Source organism: Myxocyprinus asiaticus, chromosome 27 (genome assembly GCF_019703515.2).
Source record: "Myxocyprinus asiaticus isolate MX2 ecotype Aquarium Trade chromosome 27, UBuf_Myxa_2, whole genome shotgun sequence".
Classification (NCBI taxonomy): domain Eukaryota; kingdom Metazoa; phylum Chordata; class Actinopteri; order Cypriniformes; family Catostomidae; genus Myxocyprinus; species Myxocyprinus asiaticus.
In genome coordinates, this window is record NC_059370.1 from 14967285 (window position 1) to 14994774 (window position 27490).

Genomic DNA, 27490 nt, shown 5'->3' on the forward strand with positions numbered 1-27490 from the left:
ACTTCGTTACGCTCTCATTTGCTATTTATCTCTTGTCTGGCACAAATTATATTTATTTCAATATACAGCTCTACTGTTTATTGTTGAACCAACATGGTTCGAACAATGAATGTGTGACATAGTTATCACGGTTTTAGGACTAGCTAGTTAATTTCTTCAACAATGCATCGTACTATGGTGGTTAAGCAGCAAGTTACGTCGTTATATGGGAAACACGTCCTGACCTATTTTTTTCATAAACCAAGCAAAATTGCTGCAAAACTTGACAGCCAGTGATCATAATGCATTTTTTGTTGTTTGGAAAAGAGCAGCTTGGACATTTTGATAATTATTAACTCAATAATTATAACTTCCATGAGAAAAATTCACAGGAAAGAGTTTGGAGCGACTATAGACTTGTGAATGTGCGATCGCTGCCACAGCATTTTAGACAGACATTTTTCTATTTTACCTACAATAATAATGCAACCTAATTATCATATTTGTTTTATGCAAGTGCTCTGTCATTTTGAATGTGCCAGTATGACTGGAGAAATTACACTTACCAGGTGTTTTTGGATGGTTTATTGCTGGTCTATGAGTTGACTTTGATAGACAGCACATGAGATTATAGGTTAAAGACAGAGCCAGAAATAAATGTGTAAAATATATGGAGATTTGTGTGTAGGCGTTAAAGCTTAGTCCTACTCAAAGAACATTTATACCCCCCCATTTGTCACAGAGGAGGTCAATCCCTGGATGAAGATATGTTATTTCTAGAGATTTCAGTGAAGAATTATCACAGTGCCACAGTGCTCCAGAACTTAAGCAAGCAGTCAGGTGTGCCCTCTGTAACAACATCCCCCTTCAGCAAGACACCTCTCACTGTCACCCTGCCTGTCAGCCTTTCATTTTATATCTCTCTCTCTCTCTTTCTTTCTCTCTGTCCCTCCTTATTAGGGATGTGCTGAACTCCATATATTCAATATCGACTAGTCGGTGGGTTGCCTGAATGGCTAGTGGACTAATCGGTCTCAAATAAACCCTGTTGGCCTGTGATTAGGCTGGTATTGGGTCCACCTGCAGACCGATTTCGCTGTGAATTCGGCGACAGTAGGCCGAAAGTTCTTCTGCTGAAATTGGTCTATGCTTATGTAACCGTTCCTGTTTGAGCGGAAGTGGGATTCGAACCGGCGTCGGCCGGCATGGGAGGCGTGTGCGCTAATGAGGAGGCTAAAAGCTACAGCCCCTAGCATCAGTCGCAAGTGCACCTCTTGAGGCCAGGGGAGTGAGATTTACACATACCGCACAGCTATCACGTACCAGCTGGCTCCTGTTACACTCACCCCCCTAAACCTCACTCCCATCCGTGTCACGGCACCATTGTAACCAGTCCTGCTTGACCCGCTCCGAGCGGGATTCGAACTGGCATCAGCCGGCATGGGAGGCGGGTGCGCTAACAAGGAGGCTAAAGGCTACAGCCCCTAGCGTCAGTCGCTTGTGTGGCCTCTTGAAGCCAGGGGAGTGAGGTTTACACATACCGCACAGCTATCACGTACTAGCTGGTTCCCGTTACACTTATCAAAATTCAAACCACTGCTCCCATTGCTGAAACTGGATGTGTTGTTGAACATATGGATACCTGTGAGCTCAAGTTTCCAGTTGAAATGTCCACAGAGTGGCGCCAATACCAAGTTGTATTTTTAGTTCTATATGATGTCAACAGGATATTTATTAACCATATGCCCAAACCCCAACCCTAAACCTAACCGTCAGTGGAGTAAAAATGTTGGAGTCATTTTAGAGCCAAAATGCAACCTCAGAATCACGCTTATCATTGTTTACATTTGGGGTGTAAAAAATATTGTATTGTAGTGTATCATACGATACGACACACTATGCAATACCATATGTATGGTACGATACTAAACAAACACATTATAGTGTAATCAAAACCAGGCAGTGCAATATTGAGAGCTGCGGAACATTCTCCTCCCCGTAGAAGTGGTGTTGAGCGCTCACAGGAAAACAGAGCAACACACTAACATTGTAACCGCTCTCTCACTCTCTATCCATCTCTCTCTCTCATTAACAGTCAGCTCTCGTCTTAGCCTTACTCTGTGTCTTAGCCACTAGGGAGACCTTCATTAATACGCTCAAGCTAGGGCTGCCCGCACCCCGCACCCCAAACACCATCACACCCCCCCCCACCCCCCAACCCCCTTCTTCACACGTTTTCCTCACTCTCGCTCCCTGCCAAGTATTTATGTGTTGATTTAGTCATGCCAGACTTTAGCCAATTTAAAAACAGGCGGCGTCTGCAGCCGTTTCATTTTCTCCTTCAGCCCGTGCAGTTTTAACCAGTGGTGGCGGTGGCGTCTGTCTTAAGGGAAGCTTGGTAAATTAAGTTCTCTCTCTCGCTTTCTCCACCTCTCCCCATCCACCACCCCGTTCCGCTCCCTGAGGGCTGGTGGCACAAACATAATTTCTCTCAAAGGGGAGTTTGACTGTAAGATGGATTATTTCTGCCTGAAATCAGATGCTAAACTGGATAAGGCTGCTCGTCTGTTCAGTTTCAATATTAAAATGATAAGTAAACGCTGCAAAGCCACTCGCAAAAGTACAAGTTGTCTCTACAGGCGTGTCTACTACTTTCTTGGCCAAAGTTGTACAACTAAATAAAATAATAAGCCAGGAGAGGCTGTGTGTTACAGTGATTTTACCACAGGTAAGAGGGGCCTTTGGCACAGTGCAAAGCTTTTATTAAACGGTGGCATCAGCAGTGTGATAAAAGACAGCAAAGTTCAATAAAGAGTTACATTTATTTCTATAAGTAATAACTGGAATATATCATTAGACTATCTGTAGGTGTTTGCCAAGCAACTTAGCAACTTGAATAAATATAGAATGTGCGGTCACACGTCACAGGTTTGCATTTATAATCATTTTACAATGACTCATTCAATCAGAGTTTAGAGTTGGAACTATCTGTTTTATAATTCCGGCATGCTGATTGGTCAAAACAGTGTTCAAGCCATGCTAAAATACAGTACATGATATAGTAACAGCTATGATGGGAAATACCTGTTCACCGTACAATGGCACAGCACCCATATCTGACCATTATTTTTGTTGCTTAGCAACGTTGTTATGCCAGGAACTATATCTTCTAGTTGAAGAATTGCATTTAATGAATTTGTTTAAAATAAGTAATTTTAAATGAAAATGTGTACTTAATATTTTAATATGTATTAACCATTTTATAAAACAAATTAGGCACTCAAGGCTATGCTGTATTGGGAATTTAGTTAGTAACTCTGGTATAAACTCTGATAAAGTTTGTTGTAATGCGGCAAGACGTGCTTATCAAGGTCATTTCAGAATCTAAGCCGAGATATTACCCAACCATGCAGATAGACCTCTGCATGTTACTGTAAACACATTAGGTAATAACAAATCATCATACTTCATTTTACTTAGGCTAATATTCAACAGTTGTAGTCAAACATGTCCCACAATCTTATTTTTTGATGCATGGTCACAGTATGTGAGGAAATGTGGGGGTATCATTTTGCTCAGCACTAGTTCACAGTAACTGTAACTGCTTGAGTGTACTGATTAGTTTGCTTTCTGCCACAACAAATTTTCAAAGCTATGCAATGCTTCTTGATATTGAAACAGAGCCCGTATGACCAAAAGCAGGTCTAGACCATTTAAATAATGTAAACTTGTACATAATAAAAAAAAAATAAAAAAAAAAAACATTTAAAAAACAGTTTTGCAAGAAGACAACCAAATACCAACCAAAATTGAGAAAAACATTTTTGTACATTAACTAATGTTAAAATCAATACACAATTTGGGGTTAGCTGTAAGCTTGTCATGTTGTTCTTTAGATTGACAAATGCTGTAAAATGATACATTGTATAAGCTAAAAAAGTGGTTAGATCAAGTCAGCAGCCTGAATGTTGCATTCATGTAAAAGTGAATGATTAAGACATCACATAAAGGGCTACGACCAATGATGTCACATATTTGTAATAGAAGAAAACTTGCATAATGGAAAACTTATAGATGCTAGCACTATGTAAAGGCTGTAAGTGATACATGCCTCAACGACAGCAAAGAAGGTTGGGTGTGGGGGCCGACATCTTATTACTGTAATGCTATACTTCCTAATGTAGTGTAACAAACACTGAGAAATGAAGAGGTGTTGAGGCATTTAGAGTGATTAAGACTTGCATTAAAGGAAATCGTTAAGCACTGCACAAAAGTAAATGAACTCTGTGATTTCCCTCCTCAGCAATCGGACGGACCCTCATCCCTCGTTACTTCAGCACGGTATTTGAGGGAGGTGTGTCAGACCTCTACTACATCCTGAAACACTCCAAAGAGTCCTTCCACAACTCCTGCATCACTGTGGACTGCGATCAGTGCACCATGGTCACACAGCACGGCAAGCCTATGTTCACCAAGGTAATGGATAAAGAGAGAGAAAGAGCAAGAGAGAGAGAGAGAGAGAGAGAGAGAGAGAGAGGTGTGTGTGTAATATGTTTATACTACATTGTGGGGACCAAATGTCCCCACAAGGATAGCAAAACCTGAGATCACCTACATTGTGGGGCCCAGCTAGCAGTCCCTACGAGGGAAATGGCTTATTAAACATACTAAACAATGTTTTTTTTTTCTATGTAAAAATGCAAAAAGGTTTCTGTGAGGGTTAGGTTTAGGGGTAGGGTTAGGGGATAGAAATTATTGTTAGATCTGTATAAAATCCATAAAATGCATGGAAGTTTATGGAGAGTCCCCACAATGATATAAAAACAAGCTGGTGTGTGTGTTTCTGTACTTGTTTTCTTCCTAAATTACGACTTTCTTTTTTTTTTCTTTAAAAACGTACAAAAAAAAACATGTAGTGTATATGGTTTCATCCTTAAGGGGCGTTCACACCAACAGCAATTTGCTGCACAAAGCAACCAGAAGTAATTCATTTTTATTGGGAGTTGCAGATTTCAGTCAAAATTAAAGACCAATGTGGCACAATAACAGCCAATGATGTTTTATATACACGGCTGGTTAGGACAAAACGTCTGATTTGCACTAGGGTCTATGCTTTCAAGCAAAGCCAAGTGTGGATTTGTTTTGGTTCTTTTTTATTTCTGCTCTATTTGTATTCGGTTCTTGTTGGAATTATGTAAACCAACAGACGAGGATCAGCTTTTATTGTGGAAAGATACGAGGAACTCTGAGTTTATCAGATCAGTATGTGTGTGTTTGTTAAATCTCTGAACACCGGCAGAGCGCATTTGATTATAAAAGTCAACTTTCACCACTTGTTTTTCTGATAATAACATGTAAAATGATAAAAAAAAATGTGATGGCCTTTATGTAGACTCAGGAGAAGATTCACTAAACAGTTGCTCCACTTTTGCGCGTGGTATTTCAACGCAAAAATCTGTTTCTTATTCACTAACCACCCTCAATCTATTTTAGTAGGTGCAATCAGCATTGAAATTGCGCTGTCTTGAGTATTTAAATGAAGTCATTGTCATTCCTTACCATGCAAACATGCCTCCTTTCTATGTAAATTAGGCTCATTGTAGATTGTGCTTCATTCACAAAAAATTGCCTGGTGCAATATATATAGCGGTATTACCACCAAATTAAAGTTGGCGGTAAAATGAATTTTAATTCAGAGATGCTTGTGAACATTTTCAACTGATCATATCAGCAGTAATTAATCAAATAATCATCAAATAATGGAGAAGAGTGTTATAACCTGGCACATATTCAGGTGTGTGGTGTAATAAAGCATACGTTCTGCATGTTGAAGTGATTATCAATATCTGGATTAAAGTAATGTTGTACATTCCCGGCAGGGTGTGTCAAATATGGTGGTCTGCGGCACCCTCTGCTATGTAGCGCTCAGAATCGGACCGTAATATCAGAATCAGGCACTAAACCAGAGCAGAGAGCACATGCAAAAAAAGGGGGCTTTTACCAGCCGCAATTCATTCTGAGTGAATCTGCCCCTCAGAGTTTATATATGTGCATTACCCTCATGCCACCAGTAATGGTTTCTATGGAAGCTCCGGGTGAGTGCAAATGTTTTTCTCCTATTTTTATTAATGCATATTGTTCATTTAATTTCAAAGAAAAGCAAAGTTTGTTGAAGTTATCTTATTTTGAAATGTGCATTTTTATTTACGAGTTATCAGTTACTCGTTTTTTGTGGGTTAGGGTATTTTAATACAAAATTACTTGAAAATGCCCATCTCTAATTTACACTTGTCACTTTATTATGTTGTGACTGTTTAGGACAAAGTGTGAAGGAACATTCACACTGACCATGATTAATTTATTGTACGTCACCAAGTTGCTGAGATGTTGGTTGTTAGTAGACATTCATACTCAACGTTATCCAACTGTGTTTCACTGTCTGCACTTTCATTGGTAGTCGCTGTATAACGTCACTGCTTATTTGCGTAATGCTGAACTTTGCTGCAATAGTTGCAGTCGCTCATTTAGATGAAAATTGGCAAGTCTTGACTAATTAATTGAAAATTTAAGTAGCCTATTTGAAAATTAATTAAAGATAAAACCAACTAAATGCTTTTTAATTGAAAGAAAGAAAGAACCCACCCAAATGGCCATGGTCATTTTTCTAAATTTATTTGGGGAAGTAAGCGCCCTAGGATCAGTTTGTCAATGGTGCAACGTCCCAAACTGGAGGGTGGTCTTGCTGTACCAAATTAAAAATTATACTATTGGGCATTTCAGATTAGATCATTATATTCTTGGGCAAATCAAGACTCAAATGTATCATGTCGTAAATAGAGGCCAGTATGGTTCATCCCTTCCACCTTGCTGATCTTCCCTTTATACAGATTGAGCAAAGGGTTTTGCGTGAGTTTGATAGTATTATCTCCACCACACTTAAAGCATGGCATAGCATTGAAAGGTTCATGGGCAGCCCATTCAGACTCACGCAGTCATCGCCACTATGGAATAACCCCATCCTGTCTCTGGTGGACATCCTTTTGCTTCAGCAGATTAATCAGCTAAAGACATATATATTTTGTAAGACATTTGCAACATTGAGGGTCTATGTACATTCCAAGATATTCAAAAAGAATTTTCTCTCCCAGGTTCGTCCTAATTCCTTTACCTACAGTTAATTTCTGCAATGCGGGCTTATGGAGTTTTGTGGAATAAAATATGTTATCATTTTAAACACACTGATGCTTGTTCTGGCCTGAATGGTCTGGCCACAAAGTTGTACAACTTACTAATTGAATATCCCAACAAATCATTATCAGTCTCTGTCAGGGAGAGAGAGCTTGGACGGATGGGTTTCCAACCTGCATGGGATGAAATTTGGTATAACTTAAATCTGGCCTCCAAAGGCTTAGCTCATCAGCTAATTCATTATAAGACTATAGATCAGGCATACATGACTCCATATAAGCGACATAAAATGAAGATATCGCATAACCCATGCTGCAGTATATACAGTATATCCATAGGAACATTTCTCCATGTATTCTGGGATTGTCCCATCATTCTTAATTTCTGGACCTTTGTTATTCGAACGTTATCCATTTTTATTGGTATTGATCTTAAGTTAGACCCCTATCTTTGTTTATTAAATGGTGTCTCTTCGCTCAATCTTTCACTATGCAACAAACATATGGTATTTGTGGGTTTCACAGCTGCGAAAAAATCTATTACCCTATACTGGTTTTAACCAAATGTTAAACTAGTAACTTTCTGGCTTAGATCCTTATTAAACATTGGGCTGATGGAAGAAATTACTGCAAAACTGAATGACGCCAGCATTTCCACTGTGAAATCTTGGATGGGACTCTCCAGAGTTATTTATCATTAATTGACTCAGTATCTATATTAAAATGTCCTTGCAAAGATGTTGTTGTTATTTCATTATCTCTTTTCTGTCTTTTCCTTTCTATGTGTAACTGCTTGCCGCCACTTGTATGTTTGTACCTTGAGAAAAGAAAGCTAATAAAAAGTATAATCAAAGAAAGAAAGAAAGAAAGAATAAATTAATAAATGATGAGTTGCAAATACACACATAAAAAAGTCAATTTCTCTGTCAAAACAAACGGATTCTTGTTCATTTTGCTCATTACTTTACAGTAACCTCAGACTACAAGGAGAAATGACACAGTTGTATGTTTCCTTGAGTTCTTACGTTCACTGTGATAAACATTGTAAACTGTCTAAAAGAACAAACAAACATGGCAGGCGCAATAATTTACTACTTTACTTACAGCATTATTCTATGTGTGTTTACCATGGGAAGTCTTTAGTAATCCTTGTTAAATATTTCAGGCAACATTGGATTATACTAAGAAAACTGTTTATGAATCTACTACTCAGTACTTTCTCTGTGTTGTCATATACTTCGTTTTTATTAGTTTCATAGTCATGATACCAAAACTCAGTGAGGTACTGTATGTTTTGCCTTTTTTTATTTCAGCATTGTCTGAATGCACTAAAACAAAGACACTAAAGCAAAATGAATAAATAATTGTACAAATTAACTGTGGAAAAACTAAGCATGTTCCAAAACATTTTAGCATATCGCAGACATTTAACATTTCAAAGGGAAGACAAAATTACAAGTCAAGGTAATTTGTCATGCATCAATTATAACTGGTTTACAGATTAAGTATAGAGTAGCAATTGATCTAAACCAGACCAACACGGTTAAAGTATCACTTATAAGGGTCACTGCCCTTTGACCTTATGACTGATATTTCTATTTGAGGGTTTAACCCTCAGGAGAGGCCATTTGATAGACTAATACCAGCACCATTTTACATTATCATCAGATTATATGTTTCCACCTTGTCCATCAAGAATTTTAGATTATTTTCACACACTGATATGGACTAATCCACTCTAATCCATAGAAGAGCCCATGTACTTATCATTCGAGAGGAATGGAGACCTACCACTCTTTCAACAACTGATTACAAAATCTCAGCTCTATTCATACTTGTCAACTTTTTAAGGGGAGTAGAGGACGCTTCCCACATCTTTTGTTGTTCACATTGTGCATCCAGTCAAAAACAGTATTTTAGTACAAATTTATCATTTTCTAATATCTAATATCAAATTAGACAATTGCCAACATGGACATGTTGCATGATACAAAATGTTTGATTCTAAGGACAATGTTGTTTATTTTGTACAATTTTGATACTGTGTTAGGTTGCCACTTGGTGCCCAATTTAAAATCTGGGTCCTGAAGCAAAACCAGTTGAAAATTACTGGTCAAAAATATTATAAACTGACAATAGTTTGTAGTCATGTAAAACAGAAATGGAGAATATTTGATTCAAATACTTCAGTTCACAAATGGATGCTGAAATTTTAAAACACATGGAACAGTACCACGATAAAGGAAGAGGGAAAGAGAGATGCTTTCATTTTTACTTTGCTTTTTCCTCAGTATGTTATGGTGCTGAGATAGTCCTGAACGAGGGATGAGGGACAAAATGAAGGAGTGATTTAGAGACCAGGAGAAACATAGAGAAGACAAAAGTGTGGAGAAAGCAAGAAAAAATGAACAAGTGCGGTCATGTGATGGCGCTGCGCTCTCTCCCGCCAGCCTCATTTCTTGTTGATCCTCCAGAGACATCTGTGCTGAGGGCATTGATTAGAGTGGCTCTGGCGGGATTGCATCTTTGCCGTTGCCATGCCAACTAATCAGCTGATGCTACCCCCCTTCCTCTCCCTCCCTTTTCTCCTCCTCCTCCTCCTCTGGTTGCCTCAGCAACAGAACATTGGTGCTAAAGTAGTGCAGTTCTAAATTCAGCAAAATGGTAAAATGTTTTTCTAATCCTTTTTTTTTTCCGTAATTGGTAACAGTTTATGACCTCTACATGTATTCATCATTTTGTTGTTTTGTGTTGGTAAGTTCTTGTCAAGAATTTCCATTTCGCTGGTCCTTGGTTCAGTAATAAAACATGAACACCTTTCATTAGGAAATGGCTTCAAAACTTCAAAACTACTCTGACATGATTTCTGAAATGACTGTATACAGTAAATTAATCCCACCTGACTTAGGTTGATGCATTTTGTGACCACTGCCTCTCTGAGTTTGCATTTGTTCACAAAACTTTTTTCAACATGGATGTTCCCACAGTCAAAGAAAATGTTGAAATGTTTTAATATCAATCCTGTTGCACACCACAAGGCGAAGTAGAGCAGAAGCAGTGCATAAATATTTCAGCTGCCATGTTTACAGGTTACAGTTTTCACATGTAGCATCGCAGAAGCCACACTGCTGCTATTGTTACAGCACCGAGTCTATTTTTGTTGCGCTGCTCATGTTGAATTAAAGTGACAGTGCACTGTTGATGGACATTATTAATATGAGTTGTCAGGAAAAATAAAAAATGGCACAGAATAAGCATATATTTGTAGTCTGGTGTGTTTGATATGAATTACAGCACATAGAAAACAAAATTAAACAAAAAAGGAAAATGACACAAAAACTAAAACATTTTATTAAATCTTATTACCAGTACAATACAAATAATAAGGAAAGTGCTTAACACTTAAAAGTTTTGGCTGGTGTTTGAACAAAGAGATATCGCAATTCAATGGTTGTACATACTTTATTTCTGACCACACTCTTAAGCTATATTATTGAGCGATCGTGCCAAACCGAGTAATCACCGTCCTCTGTTGTTCACTGCTTCGGCATGTTGTGTGCAACAGGTGTTCTCCCCCTCCATTCCATTGAATGATGATGTTTAAAATGAGCAGAACTTATTGTGTTGGCTGTCATTACATGAAATAATTGTAAAAATAAAAAGACTACATTAGATTACACCAGCATTATGTAAATCAGATTTCACGATGATCACATTTGTAAAACTTAACAAGAGCTCACTCCTGATAACGATTTTAGAACTTTATTTCCTGCATTGAGTGCAGCATTGTGGCAGAAACGCTGCCGGTGTAAAAACACAAGCATTGTTTGCAGCGAAAGTTGTCTGACGTACTGCTTCGGTGCTGCTATCACTGCTTCGGCGTGTTGTGTCAAAAGTCATGGAAAACTCTGATTTTTCTGGAAAAATGTGAATATATATTTTCTAGCTATGCTGTGCTCGATAAAGTTAATTGATATTGCTATTTTGTGGAGCAATACTTGCTCACAAGCCATAGAGATGTCCAATTTGTCAGTGAATTGCTCTTTTGAGTGGGTTTGAGTGAATTGGTTGAACGGATATACGAATCGGTCTAAAAAATCCTTATCCAGTAATTACAAATGACTGGTCATGGAAATTAATTAGTCAAAAAGTGTGGGAAACTTGCATTTAGCTCAAAAGATATGTGAACAGGCCATAGTCTTTGAAGAGATCACAGATTTCTGAATGTTTGTCCATTCTCAGGTTTGTACGGAGGGCAGATTGATTCTGGAGTTTGCCTTTGATGACCTGATGAGGATCAAGACGTGGCACTTCAACATCAGACAGTATCGAGAACTGATCCCACGAAGCATTCTCGCCATGCACGTGAGTTTGATATCACTCTATTCTCGGCCTCTTCTGTCGCATTGCCTAATGGAGGGTACAATGCAATGGTAGAAATGTGTCATTAGAAATTTTGCTATTTATTTTTCACTTTATACAGCGGTAGATGTATTTGCAGGGCTATTAGTGGGCAGGACTGCATTACATTGCACATACACTTCAGAAGGATGATGAGACAACATGGCGTAATATTACGTAATAAGTTATAATAGTACGAGATGGAGAAATCGTAAGAAATTGTATGAATTGGCTTGTACAATAACATACGACTTTTACTCTTGTAGAAGTTTAACTCAGTGTTGTAGAACTCGAGATTGGAATCTGTCTTGGACTTCATCTCGAGACCATATTTTTATGGTTTTGGTCTTGTCATGGACTCGACCCTCTCCGGTCTCAATCTTGACTCGGACTCGAACAAGTGTGGTATCTGACTTTTTCCAAAGACCAGTCGAGTCCCTCAAAAAAATAAAAAAAGTATGCAAGAAGAGTGCTCGTGACTCGCTGTTGCGGTGTGAAAACGGCCCTAATGCCTGTTTTTGTGAGATACTGTATTAAAAACTGTGTTGACTTGGTCCATCCAAAGAAAAAGAGTAACATACAGAAGTACCTGGGGAATTTACAAGTTTTAAGACATGAGCCAGAACATTAGAGGTTTTTGCAAACCTCTTTTATTAAGATGTGATGTCATGAACCTCCCAAACTTGAGCATATCCAGAAATATTTATTTCCTCATAAGTGCCTGTTTTTTAACAGCCTGCTAACAAATTCAAAAAAACACATGACGAAACATTGATATAAAATTGTCAATTGTACATTTAACTTAATAAGTTTTAACTACGGAAAGCCGAACGGGACTAAAAGAGTGGTTTTTAATCACATTTTTAAAGTGCATAGCGTTAAAAGCATGCAAATTCTGCTCTTTGAGCGTATCTGATACAAAAGTTAGTGGGACATTTTAGTTTAGTTCCAGTCGTTTTTAAAGATTTTCTTTATATCAATAACACCCCATAGATTTAACATTTAAACTTTTATGAAAAATGGCCATGATAAAAGAGGTTATCTGGAGCCTGGTGTATGCTTAGTAGGGTGGTCTCCATTATTTTTGAAAAGTCATTATTCTGTGCTTTAGCTGTCAAGACCTAAAGTTATAGTAAGACTGTATTTTGTACTTGGTTTACAATAAATGAAATACAATAGTGCAATTGAAGAAACACACTGAAAGTAAAGGTTTTGGTGCATTAACAGTTTCCCTTTAATACATAATTGTTAGGTTTTTTCCAGTTTTAGTTATAGTACAGTAATGCTGTGTTTTGTATAGCAGAAATCTTTACTTGACTTACAATGAACAGAATATAATATAACACAGAATCTAAAAGTTTGTTTTGCCATGCTAAGCAACATTTTTATTTTCAACTGGAAGTATTGTTGAAACCAACAAGAGCATGAGCAAATAATTTATTAGGTATATTTAATATATGATGAGCTTAAAATCAATTTAGTTGTTTACACTGGTCATTTAACAAATTCATTAAGATTGCATTAGGCCAATATGAGTCTTATCTCAGACTGAGCCTCTCCTACTCGAATGAGCTGGTTTCGACTACAACACTGGTTTAACCCCTAACCTTACCTAACCATAACGTCTAACCCTTACCCAAACACTGAACCTAACCATGACTTTAGTTGGAAAACAACTTTTGTGTTCCACGAAAGAAAAGGAAAAATATTGGGGCTTCGAACAAGACGAGGGAAGCATATTACAGTTTTTGACATACATCATGTATTGTATTGCATAAACTAAATATGGAATGAGCAACAAAATGTGTTCACTGACATTTCTTTTCCTGAAATAAAGTGTTGGGTTGGAGGCTAGCTAAAATTTGATGCCTGTATTGTAGCGATTTAAAATTCTGTTTTTTGATTGATTGGTCTGTATGTGAATAAAAGGTAAAAGTACAATTTCGTACGAGCCAAGTGGTGAGATATCTTACGATTATTCCATCTCAAAGTAATTATGAATTGTCACGAGCCTGTGTTGGAAAAAACAAAGCCAAATGTGCCCTAAACAAGTCAAGATGATGAAGAACTGAATGAGGGGAGTAAAATGAAGTGATGACTGAAATAAGAATTCAACTCATGTTTGATCAAAGGTGTGAGTATATCGGCTATTTTCCAATGGCTTTGCGGCTCATACAATCTGAATTTAGAGTCAAAATGGAATGTTTCTGCTTTTGTGCTGATGTCAGACTTATCGTAATAATAAATTAAAGAATTATAATAATAAACTACTTTTTATTTGTAAAGTATTTAATTCACTGGAATATCCAGAAATAGACATTGCTACATGATTATTACAGTATACATGAATTAACATTTTCCGTTAAATTTCCAGTATAAATTAAAAATAATGTGTTGTGATATACAGTATACCATTACCATGATAAAAAAAAAATCTGTATAGTTTGAGGTCATATGACAGCAGAATATGATCATGAGCACAAAACCTCTAGAATTTGGGTTACAATGTCTTTTTTTATTTGTAGACATCAAAGGCTGCCTCAGACTAAACAAAGCTGTAGCATAAAAAGAACAATCTTAAGGTCAAGGAGTAATCTGTGAAGGAAAGGAAGACATCAACTGAAAACCTGCACCACTTATTATTTATTTTCTCATTTTTAAACTTTTAATATCTTTCAGTGACTCGTTGCTTTTGAGCCCAATATACAGAGCTTTAAATCTGTATGTTTTTTTACTCATCTTTCCCCCTTGTCAATTCAGAGATGTGTAGTTTTATAAAGTTCGTTCACAGAAACTATGTGTTCATGTGAAATTCACATGCCCTTAAATTGGGCCCTTTGGGTATAGACTGTATTCTGGAGGAAAGGGGGTGTGAACAAGGGAGAAAGGGCTTTGAAAGATTTTTGACAGGGCGAACAGGGATGCGCAAAAGTTATTGCAGTGTGTTTGATCGTCTCATTCCGGTACACAAGGGTAAAGTTGAGTTTAGTTGAGAAGAATTTGAGTCAGACTCATCAGATCAAGACTAATGAGCAAATTGGAGAGGCCGCATTTCAGCTGCACCATACTTTGCGATTATATGTTTTTCTGACCTATCAAATGACAGGAGATCCATGATTGGCTAATGTCATTGAGACCAATCTATCAAGGTTTGGCTGGTTAACCTCGACCGGTTAGCCCCTTTTGGAAGATGCTAAAACTAAACCATTCAAAAAGCATCCTTCTCCATTGGTGGCCATTAAAAAGTAGCAGTGTTCTTTCAAAATGTTGTAAATTTCAAAAACTTGGGGGCTCTTAAAAGCGTGAAATGGCATTTACGGCTCAGGTGACTGGCATAAAAAAGTGGCCATGAGCAAAGATGGCAGCATGCAGGTCATAGGGGGTCCTGCAACAGTCCAGCAACTTACATTGACATGAGTGGAAATGCCATCAGATAGCTCTCTACAGGTATTATAGGACTCCTTGATTTAAACTGTATTTTTTTAGAACTCAAGCCGCTTAATATGATTTGGTTAAATTAATCTGGTCAATGGACTTCATAGCTCACCACAAAATTTCAGTTTAGGTTTAGTCAGTATTAATTAGTAGCTGGAGCACACTCCAGATTCAGTGCTCCAAATCTGAATCAGAAATGCATTCAAAGTAATCACAGTGATTCATCAGTGAAATTTGGGCCAGTACACAAAAAAATGGACCCCGCCCCCCAAATTTAAGAGTAAGATTTGGGTTTTTCAAATGTTGATTGTAAAAAAAAATCATACATTTGACCATTTACACATTTGACAAATGCTTTAATCCAAAGTGATTGACAACACATTCAAGCTATACATTTTATCAGTATGTGTTCCCTGGGAATTTAACCCATGGTAATAAACAAGCTGTGAAAATTTCTGCTTTATTTTTTGGTTGTATTACAGTAAGTGATAAAGTTCATCCATTTGTCTGCCTGCAGGCACAAGACCCTCAAGTCCTGGAGCAGCTCTCAAAGAACATCACCCGCATGGGACTGACCAACTTCACCCTCAACTACCTCAGGGTATGCAGAACACAACTGATGACAGCAGTCCAGTTTTCATCCAATTTTCAAGTTTAGTTCATGCAAAAAAATCGGAATATACCAAAAACTATTTGCGGATAAAGTGTTTAAAAGAACAAAACGGTAATTTCTGGGGAAATTGGCATAGAATAGAAGATAAATTGCAAGTTGTTATGTTAAATGTAATAAATTCCTATAGTACTTGCGGTTTAGAGTGCACAGTTAAAACGCTTTGGCGAACTTCATGTTTGGTAGCATTGAGCGGCAGATGACTTTTGACTGGGAGCAAAAAAGCAACATTTGAGATGCTATGCTATTTATAAAAAAAGAATAATCACATTCAATACTAATAAGGAGAGTACCTGCACTTTTTTCTTCCACTTCAAGCACTGATCGCATGGTAATATCATGATACTTTGATACATGATACTGAATGATTACCATATTCATGTACAATGGTATTTAAATGGTACTCCAAAGTACTTCAAAGAATATCATGGCATTACCTACATGGTACCATGGTGAAATTACCCTGTTTCCATATCCAAATGGTATTCATGAAGAACTATGCATAGATATTGAAATGTTTAATGTTTAAATTAGAAAGATTTGATTTACGTTGTGTGTTTTTGTAAAGTTGTGATGAATCGTGTGTGAGGAAAAAGATTTATACATCAAATATTTTTTTAAGTAGGGTTTTGCTTTTGGTTTGTCATGAGTATTTATATTAGCTTTAAATGGAAATAATAGAAATCTATGGTACTGTATTCCTAATTTAGATTTACAGCCAAGTAAACATGTCTGTATATGTCTGTTTTTGTGTGTGTCTTTTAACACTGCTCAGAATTTATTAGCTGGCTTCGAGGCGGCTTTGTTTATTCTCGTTTCTCATTTCAGAGTGAGTGACAGCTCCGTTTTGCAAATGGGAGAACAAGAGAGAGAGAGAGAAAATGAATTGGATAGAGAGAATTAGCATAACATTAATTAGTGTTCCCTCTTAAGGTTCAGGTCGGCTGGGCTCCACGAAACACAAACTTGTTTATAGCGAGCTGCTGGGAGAAACAAGGAAAAAGGCCCTTTCAAGGTTTTTGAAACAGCCGTTTTTCTCCCACTGTGTGCATTTTTCTCAGTTGTTATTTCACACATTAAATGCACAGCCTTGCTTATAAGTGCAGAGTTAAAATGCAGCAGTGCGGTCTAAGCCGTATTGTGAATTAAATTTGGATTAGATGCAGCTCTTGTAACAGTGAGTTTGTGTGCCCTCAGCCAAATCCACACCCATTTATTACACCATTCGACAGCACAGAGGGTTTTGTACTTTGTATACTTCAATGCACATGACCAGAATTCCCTAAAATGATTTACAGCTTTGACAGGGAAGTCAGATAGATATACTATGAAATGAAAATTTGGGATTCAATTTAAACCTGTTTACTAGATTAATACCAAAAATACCAATTGGAAATTCATGTTTATTTTTCTTTTCACTCAAATTGTAATGCTGATGATACTATATATGGGTGTTTCTTCAACTTCAGGCATTTTTAGCACTGTGGACTCCTAGAAAGTCAAGTCTCGTTAAAAAAATTTTTTCACATTTTTGTTTTTCTGCTAACAATGTCCAACATTGTATGTACATGTATCACAGGAGATTAATGTAATTTCTTCTAAATATTATGAAAATTCTCACAACAGTTTCATTTTCACCACATTTAAAATTCTCTATTATAGAATTCTATGGTGAAATGACGCTGATGGCAGGGACATTTTTAACATTGTTTTAATAAAATGGCCACCTTCTTTGTCTTGTTAAGGCTTGTTAAGGCTAATATTTTATGTATCATAAATACACCGAATTAATTAGTATTTCACACTTTTTGCATTATTTGGCAAAATTAAATTTTTATTGGAAATGACGATACTCTGTGATATTTTCCTTTATTTTTTTTATTTTCTTTTTATTTTCTTTTATTTATTTATTTATTTATTTATTTATTTATTTATTTATTTGTTATTTGTTATTTGTAACAACATTACTTGTTTCATATTTCATCTCAAGATTGCTCTTCACACTGACACTTTTGTTGACTTGTTTTTGTTGGCTTTTCACAACACACATCATTTCAAAGCAGGTTTACAGAAAATTATGCTGTAACAGAAAGAATAATTCAAATACATATAAATAATGATAATTGAATAATAATTCAATTATAATAATAATGAGGCAATGTTGTTTGGTGTGGGGGAAATTATGCCACAACTGTGTCTTTAACGTTGGCTGCTACAGGCAGACGAAGTGATGATGACGAAGTGCGATGAATCCAAGTGCAGTTTATTTACGTAAGTGAACAACCGTAAATCCAAATGTGAAACAAACATAAACATAAACTTGACTAAACTTAACTTAGCTTGACATGACTTGGCTTGACTATGAAACTTGACATAGAACGCTGTACACCAACAACGATACATGCAAACAATACTCAACAATGGACAATGGCAAACATGAGGGTTAAATACTTGGACATGGGAGAACACATGACAAAGATAACCAATGAACACTAAGAACTCTAAACAAGATAACAAGACTACTAACGACCTAATGAAACAATGAACCAATGACAAGGAAACAGGAACAAAAACACATACAATCCTGACACCCTCCCCCCCCCAGACAAAAACACATAGTTCAAGAGGGAGCTGGGGGGGGGGGGGGGTGGGCATGGTGACTTGGACATACGTGGCAGGACATGGAAACATGGTGAAACAAGGTGTGGGGTATGGCCTGGTGAGACAGGGCGTGGAGCCTGGTCTGGTGAGAACATGGCGTGGAGCATGAGACATGGGTGGAGCCTGGTGACCGACAGACCTAGGAGGGACAAGGGACCCCAGTAAAGCTGACAGTCTGAAGGACATAGAGCCGAGGTGATGTCGAGGGATCGACAGGCCAAGGCGGAGTCCAGGGCTCGGAGGGTCTAGGCTCAGAGGTTCAAAATTTCTCAGTGTCTGGGATATCTCAGAGGGCGATGATTGAGCCGGTGGCTTGGGGGGAACCGGCTGATCAGGAGAACTCAGGGTGGGCACAAGGGCAGAAACCAATTCCAACTCAAATAGCCCAGTGAGAGATGGCTCTGGAACGGACAAGGTTTGCAACGCTGGCTCTGGGACGGACGAGGCTTGCAATGCTGGTTCGTTGGACATGGCAGACGTGGGTGTTGGCTCGTTGACTGTGGCAGGCTTGGGCATTGGCTCATTGACCAGAGGTGAGCCTGAGACATTGCATGGAGCAGACTGAAGCTTGGCTGTGACATGGCATGGAGCAGGCTGAGGCATTGCTGTGACGTGGAGCAGGCTGAGGCATTGCTGTGACATGGCATGGAGCAGGCTGTGGCGTTGCTGTGACATGGCATGGAGCAGACTCAGGATCCGGGGCAAAAGATGGCGCTAGCTCAGCAACCATGACGAGGAACTCTGGCTTGGCGGCCATGACGCGGGACTCTGGCTTGGCGGCCATGACGCGGGACTCTGGTTTGGCGGCCATGACGCAGGACTCTGGCTTGGCGGCCATGACGCGGGACTCTGGTTTGGCGGCCATGACACAGGACTCTGGCTTGGCGGCCTTGACACGGGTCTCTGGCTTGGCGGCCATGACGCTGGACTCTGGCTTGGCGTCCACCTCCCCCACAGTGAACGATGAACCACATATTAGTAGGGCAAGGTCGATATACTGAGCCAGGCTGTGGGTACTCTGACTGCCTGGCATCAAGGAAGAGATTGGCTCATTCAGTCCAAAGTGAAAACAGTCCTTGAGGGCAGTCTCATTAAAATCGATCCTGCTGGCCAGAGCACAAAATCCTCAACATATTCTTCAATGGAAAAATATTCCTGGCGTAGATGAAGAAGTTGAACTGCTGGGTTCATCTTGGTCGGTCGAGTATTCTCAAGATAACAAGACTGCTAACAACCTAATGAACCAATGGGGACAAGACACAAGAACATGGGAAACACATGACCAGATCACATGACAAGGAAACAGGAACAAAAACACATATAATCCTGACAGTGGGACAGTTGTATTTTTATTTATTTTTTTTAAATGGATGGGAATCATTTTCACACAATATGTATTTAAATGGTTTCTGTTTATTTCACTCTTTGTTTAGATTATCATAATTTAAAACATGTAATAATTAGTATTTTCATCATGGATTTTCATAGTTTAATATTGAAAGCCTAGGTCTGGGACAAGGCTAAAACAGTAAAATCTGTACATAAAAGGCATTTGAAAAGTACAAAAATCATGAAGGCCTGGTAAAAAGTTTCCTAATCAGTTTTAATGAACCTTCATATAACAAAACAAACAAACAAACAAAATGACCCCTGGGATATGAAAGTGCCCGAAGTTTAAGAAACACCCATATGTAATGAAAAAAATGGCATTACAGTAAATGAGAAAAAAAAATGGACTCTGACTTTTGAACGCCGCACTGTATATGCCCGATGTCTCATTTGTCTTATTTTCCCATGCGCTTACAAAAAAAATGTAAACTTTAAAAATACTGAGCTCTAAAGAAAATTAATCATTTATAATTTTTTACTGGCTTAAACTGTGTAATGAGGGGTCAACCTCAAGATTTTTAGATCTGCAGTGTAAGTCTTGTAAACAAGATAATTTTTCCTCCTGTCGGGTTAATTTCTCACGATTCTGGCATTTGGTGCCCTGTAAAAATACCTCGTAAAATTGACTCATTAGCGTCAGTTAAAAAGCCTGCATTTGTCTAAGTCCGTTTATCAGTAGATCCATACCGAGGACGTTTCCTGTGCTCGGACGCAACAACACCACTGTCCTGCGAGATGGACAAGGAAGCTTGTAGGTTTCCTAGCATTCAGACTAGAAATAGCTCTGCTCTGTGGGCCCGGATCCAGAGATTGTTTCCCTGGACCTGTGGAAGTCAGAGGATACAACAGTGTTGTGACATAATCCTGTCAGTGGTAAATCATTTGTGTGTGTGCCTATCCATGTGAACTTCAGGCCACCTGCTGTGTGAAGAGATTAAGATGCAATGAAATCAAAATGGCAAATGTGTGACTTTTAGTTCATGTTGATTAGTTTTGAAGCCATTGTTATGTTAGTGTACTCCTAAAAGTTGACAAATGTACAGTATCTTTTTGCTGAGATGTGCATTTAAAATGTGCAGTCTTTCTCCTCTAGGAAACTGGATCAAAAATATTGTTCACTCATCTTGCACTCCTGGGCCAATAAAATGCTCTCTTAAATGAAAATGTCCCTCCCTCCACCTGCTTCTGACTATCAAAAGCTTACAGCAAATTATGGTTCATAGCTGTGACTTAAATGCAACATGTCTAACCCAAACTTCCTGTTTCAATAGGAAATACGTCAACACAGGGCAGAAAACTGCACTCGCCAATAGATATCATGAGGCCTTTAAATCAATAATATTAAATAGTCAAAATGTTGATGGACAAAACTGACATAGTTACAGTTTATCCTGGATTTGTGTGTATTTCTTCTAGTTGTGTGTCATACTGGAGCCAATGCAAGAGTTAATGTCTCGACACAAGACCTACAACCTCAGCCCGAGAGACTGTCTAAAGACCTGTCTGTTCCAGAAGTGGCAAAGAATGGTGGCCCCTCCAGGTAATACCAAATCACTGTCCACAGTATTACAGGATGCTCTCAATGGCAGTAGAAGATTTACAGATGTGTGTGTTTAGTGTCATGGTAATGGGGAATATAGGCTCTAATTCAGCTCAATTTTGGGACCTCTCAGGCAAAATGAGTGGCAAGTGTTTTAACACAGTGTTCACTAATGTTTAGTTTGAACTCGATATAATACCAGTAAAGACATCTTGCAAGCTTTATCTAATGGAAACAAGATTGTTTCAGGTCTGTTTGTGACATTTCAAAGCAGGGATTCTCTTTTTCACGAATCTTTTCAAAAAACTCTTAAATGCACTGCATTTGGCAGCAATTAATTAATTAATTTAATTAAAAAATTAAATTAAAATTTTTTTTAAAACAATTATTAATTAGCTGAGGTAGTGTTGGGCTGTAAGGGTTAAGCTGCATTTTTTTAATAGTTTTTATTGACTAATATGCCATTTTAAAAGGATAGTTCACCCAAAAATGAAAATTCTCTCATCATTTACTCACCCTCATGCCATCCCAGATGTGTATGACTTTTTTTCTTCTGCAGAACACAAATGACGCTTTTTACAAGAGTATTTCTGCTCTGTAGGTCCATACAATGCAAGTGAATGGTGACCAGAACTCAGAAGGTCCAAAAAGCATGTAAAGGCAGCATTAAAGTAATCCATATGACTCTATTGGTTAAATACATATCTTTAGAAGCGATATGATTAGTGTGGGTGAGAAACAGAACAATATTTAAGTGCTTTTTTACTGTTAATCTACACTTTCACATTCAGCAACCTACCGGTTCCGGCTGTTCAAAGGTGGAGATTTATAGGGGAAAAAAGGAAATATTGATCAGTTTCTCACCCACATGTATCATATCGCTTCTGAAGACATGGATTAAACCACTGGCGTCTTATGGATTACTTTAATGCTGCCTTTACATGCATTTTGGAGCTTCAAAGTTCTGGTCACCATTCACTTGCATTGTATGGACCAACAGAGCTAAAATATTCTTTAAAAATCTTCATTTGTGTTCAGCAGAAGAAAGAAAGTCGTACACATCTGGGATGGCATGAGGGTGAGTAAATGATGAGAGAATTTTAATTTTTGGGTGAACTATCCCTTTAATAGCTTGAAAAACATACTTTACATTGAAGTATCAGGTTGATTATTTATGACTTTTCCTAATCTTATGAGAACTAATTATAAACAAAATTTCAACTTGACAACAAGCTTTAAGTCCTCCATAAAAAATGTTACATTACTTGTGTTTGGGATCCCCGAGACCCTAGGTACAAAAAACATGAATAAATGCATGAATTGTCACAAGCTAAGATTCTCGGACTGGTGTACACACTGTAGCAGTAAACTCCTGCCAACTGTAAATTTTGATTTATTTTATTGTTTTGCTTTTCTTCAGTGTGTTTTTCTAGGGTCAAATTGACTCCAAACAGAAGCAATTTTACAAAAAGTGGATACATTTCTGAAAAGCGCATGTCTTTATTGTGATAAAATTAAAGGGATGAAACTTTAATAATGTTTGTTTACTATGATTTGGTCAGAGGAACATTGTTTTTACATTACAATTATTGTATTATAATTACTTTTACATGTACAGCATTGGGAGATCTGCACAGCAAACATAAAAACAGTATTAGTCAATCTCAATAGAGCATGAGGGTTAAAGACATCAGTAGATACCCCCAGTGCTTGATGTCATTAAGACTTTTGTGTCTCTCTCTTGTAATGTCCCTTAGGGGCTCCCTTCCATATCAATGAAAATTATTTAAAGATGTCTTACATATAGAGTATGATTTCAATAGTGACAACATGACATGAGACAGAAGACACATCCTCCATCCGCTCTCTATGGCAGAAGCCCTGTATGGCCCTGTCCATTAGTTTGTCATCAGCACTGGCATTCTCACAATCCATATCGAAGTAGATCTTCTGTAATTGTTGTTTCCATATTAGCTTCGCTTCCCTCTTTCCTCCCATTCTTTTGAAATCTGGAGAGTATTTGTGTTCAGAACAGGAAGGAAAGAATGTTGCCTTTATACCCTGATAAGTCTTTTCCCTCCTTTTTTCGTGTTTTATGTGTATGGGTGGAAACGAGAGTGTTTTAGTGCGTCATTCACACACACTGATAAACATACAAAAATAAGGCATTTTCTTCATTTAAACAAAACCCTGCAGATCCCACTAGAGTGTGTTTGATATCATATATGACTATATGATAACACTTTACAGTGAGGCTGTATATAATGTATACATTAGTAAACTACATTAGTTAAAATAACTTACAATGAATAATACGTTTTCAGCATGTATTATTCTTGGTTAATGTTCATTTCAACATACTATTTTTTTATTAAAAGTTGTAAATGTTTACATTAGGTAGTACACTATGAACTAACATGAACTAACAACGAACAATTGTATGTTCATAAATTAACATTAACAAAGAGTAATTAATGCTGTAAAATTAAATTGTTCATTGTTAGTTCATGATTTCTAATTAAGTAACTAATGTTAACAAACAGAACCTTACTGTAACGTGTTACTGAGTTTTATTATATGAAATTTGTTATGTAGAAATAATGTGTAAACATCTCCCTGGGTGTGGTTAGTAAGAACCTCTAAAAATGTATTTTCAGATGTGATTACATTAGACATACAGTAACTGATTTTCAAATGTATATTAATGACAGTAATATTGTCATTAATACAATAAACAATTGTTTTGCTCATTAAATGTGATTTTTAATAGTTTGCTATAATTAAATATAAAGACTATCGTATTATTGTACAGAACAGTCTTTACAATCATTGAACAGTGATTTTAAATGTTAAATATCTTTAAATTGATGTAAGAATAATATAAAATACAGCAAGGCTTTTTTCAATCTTGCATTTAACATTTGCATATGACTGCCCTAAAAATGATTAAAAACATTTCTTTATCATAAGTGTTATCTGAAAAATAAAACTTGCTTTGAATATGATTTCAGCTGGACATCCACAGAACTTCAAAACGGAAATTTTCCCCACAAATCATAAAAAAGGTACTCTTCCCGTCTTCTAAATCTCTTCTAAAATGGAAAGCACATTCTGTGTCTAAATGCAATATTTCTCTGTTTGAAACATGAATGCTCAGCATAAAAAGAATAACAAAATGAGAAAGTTACAGGTAGTGATTTCAGTAGTCACTCAAAATTGCCATTTATTTAATTAAAAACATATTGTATATTTGCTAAAACCTAAGCAAAAATTGCCTAATTTGTCCAAAAGTTCATTTTAAAGAGATCGACTAAACAGATTAACAGCTAGGTTCAAAAGTCTGAGTCTACATTGAAAATCTGGGATCATTTAATCCTGGAAATAAACTGACAATTTTAGGACTTCGAAAAGTTAATAAAACTAAAAATAAATAAGAAATGTTTGTAAAATTAATATAATGAAGTATTTGTGATTCTGCACTATTTCTGTATTACCAATTAAATAAGCAAATTTGTGACACTGACCATGTTAACGTCTTTGTACAAAAGGTCAGATTTCTTTGCTTCTGCTGGAACACACACAATGCTCTTTGAAACATTCTCAAATCATGCTGGAATTACATGGATCATAATGGACAAATTTTTGGACAAATACAATCCCTTACAGCACGAGTGTACGGTGTCAATAAAGCAAAGGTGAACAAATAATATGACATTTTTAAGTTCATTTTCATTTTTCAGGGTTTCACTCAAATTGCTAGACTGAAATATCATTTGTATTGGGAAAAACACCTTATTATTAAATAATGTAAAATAGAAGCAATTTTCATAAGTGGACTCAGACTGCATTTAAACATTAATGAAATAAGTGTGTATGCATGACTGGCTGCAGAGACTGCATTGTTCACTGTTGAGCATTTACATTATGCAAATGAAAGCAGAGGTTCTTTCTTACTAGTGCATGTCTTGGGAGATGTTTGAATGCTCTACCTCTCAAAGAAAGCAAAGCATGTTGCATTTGTATGTAAGTCCTTGTGTAATCACTCATAGTTGTTTGTTTGCACTTTTAAAAAAAATCAATGTGCTTTTTTCATCTTCCTCTGCGTGCATTGTGTGCATGTACTGTTTTGTATTGTGGCATGTGTGTGTGTGTGTGAATATGGATGTGTGCACTTGCAGTATATAAATACTTATGCTCTGTGTGTGTTTGTGTGTGTCTGTTTGTGTGTTTGGTGGAGAGCAGAGCCCACTCGACAGACCACAACCAAGAGAAGAAAGAGAAAGAACTCGGCCGGCAGTGCGTCTAACAGTAGCCTAGGCAACAACGCTGGCAGCAAGAAACGCAGCCCTGCCAACAACTTCAGTCTGACCAGCCAGGTACCTGTAAGCATCAACTCTTCTTCTTTACACACACACACACATCCATACAGTCTTGGAAAAAAAATAATAAATAACCATTTAGCCAATTTCGCTGTCCTAGGATATGATAATGCTTTCAGAACATTTGCATGTGCTGCTATAGATTTGATTCATAGTGATAGTTGTTTGACAAGAGCTTAAAGGGATAGTTCTGTCATTATTTACTTACTGGATTTCTTTATTCTGTGAAACACAAAGTATGTTGAGCAATATGTATCCTTAGTCACCCTTCACTTTCACTGCACTTTTTTCCATACAATAAAAGTGAATGGTGACTGAGGCTGTAAGTCCCTAACATTCTGCTTAAAGGGATATTTCACCCAAAAATGAAAATTCTCTCATCATTTACTCACCCTCATGCCATCCCAGATGTGTATGACTTTCTTTCTTCTGCAGAACACAAATGAAGATTTTTAGAAGTATGTCTCAGCTCTGTAGGTCCATACAATGCAAGTGAATGGTGACCAGAACTCAGAAGGTCCAAAAAGAACATAAAGTCAGCGTAAAAGTAATCAGTATTTTTGTGTTGTTGTTTTCAGTTATCTAAATATCCTTATAACAAGATTGAAAAAGATATTAAGACTTGTTTATGACACATTGGTAAATAGTTTTGTTTTTTTCTTCTTGTTTTAAGGATGAATCGAACTAAATTTAGTGAGGTTTATTGTTAAAGCAAGTACAAATTATTTGCCAAAATAAATGTATATTGTTATAAGGAATATTCTGATTTTTTTATTGAAAAAAATAAATAAATAACGGACTCAAAAATGCTGAAAATAATTTTTTGGGTTTTGAAAGACAGAAGGGTAGGTGAATGATGACAGAATTTCATTTTTAGGTTAACTATCTCTTTAATTCAGTTGTATAGCGGTGACCAGTATTTAACTTAGCCAGTGCACTGATTTTGTATCTCTCACAACTAATGAGACAATACAATGCAGTTATGATTTGTCACATTGTGATATCAGTTTTTCTATGGTTTGAGTTTTTTGGTAATGGGCCGTCATACAAATCAAAAACATATTCAATTTAGATTCCTATGCCAAAGTAAATACACTCTCAATGCCTTCACTGGGAGAAAGACTCCTTAGCCCTCATTTTCAATTCCTATATAACCCACTTACAGTATTTAACCCCAATTCAGAGGCATTTATCCCAGAGTGCCTCTTTATCCTCCTGGCTTCCTCTCCAGGCATTAGTCTGTCTGTCAATGTATTCCCCCAGCGTGCACACTATAGGGTCAAACATGCAACCCACGAGTGCCAAATCTGTTTTTGAGGAGTGGTATTGTGAGGTAAATTTGTTTGCAGATGGATGATGGGATTTGTAGTGCTTGGCTTTTCCCCTGGAGTTCAGGGACAATTGGATACATGAATGCTGTAGAGGAGATTAAGAGAGGAGAGACGCGTTCTCGCATTCCAGTTCAGTCTGTCAAACACAGAGCTGTTTGTATGTTCTGATGACACAGACTAAAGATGCTTTTAAAAGTTGTGATGTGATGGAGTTTTTTGTGTGGTGGCTCAGGCACCTTTCAGCTGAGATTTTTTTATAGTGGTAGGCTGATAAGTTTTTATATAACAGATGCAGATGCCGATGCCAATATTTACACTGTTAAAGTGGTTTGTCAGGTAACCAGAAATTGTGCTCCATATGGTAACATCCAAGTAACTGTTTTTTGTAAAAAATAAAATATACAGTTGTGCTCAAAAGTTTGCATACCCTGGCAGAAATTGTGTAATTTTGGCATTGATTTTGAAAATATTACTGATCATGCAAAAAAAAAAAAAAGAAAAAAAAAAGTATTTTATTT

The 27490-nt window shown here is 37.1% G+C and overlaps 1 protein-coding gene across 3 annotated transcripts in view; it reads left to right on the top strand.

The window, feature by feature from the left end:
* LOC127418330 (LIM domain-binding protein 2) overlaps positions 1–27490 on the top strand; it is a 120623-nt gene that overhangs the window by 78875 nt on the left and 14258 nt on the right. The window contains exons 3-8 of one of the 3 annotated variants that reach the window (XM_051658902.1): positions 4283–4455; positions 11409–11531; positions 15520–15603; positions 21139–21262; positions 24274–24327; positions 25505–25644. In XM_051658902.1, the coding sequence (XP_051514862.1) occupies positions 4283–4455; positions 11409–11531; positions 15520–15603; positions 21139–21262; positions 24274–24327; positions 25505–25644 (698 nt within the window). The remainder of the gene's footprint in view (positions 1–4282; positions 4456–11408; positions 11532–15519; positions 15604–21138; positions 21263–24273; positions 24328–25504; positions 25645–27490) is intronic. The other 2 variants (XM_051658903.1, XM_051658904.1) reach the window with 2 other exon arrangements.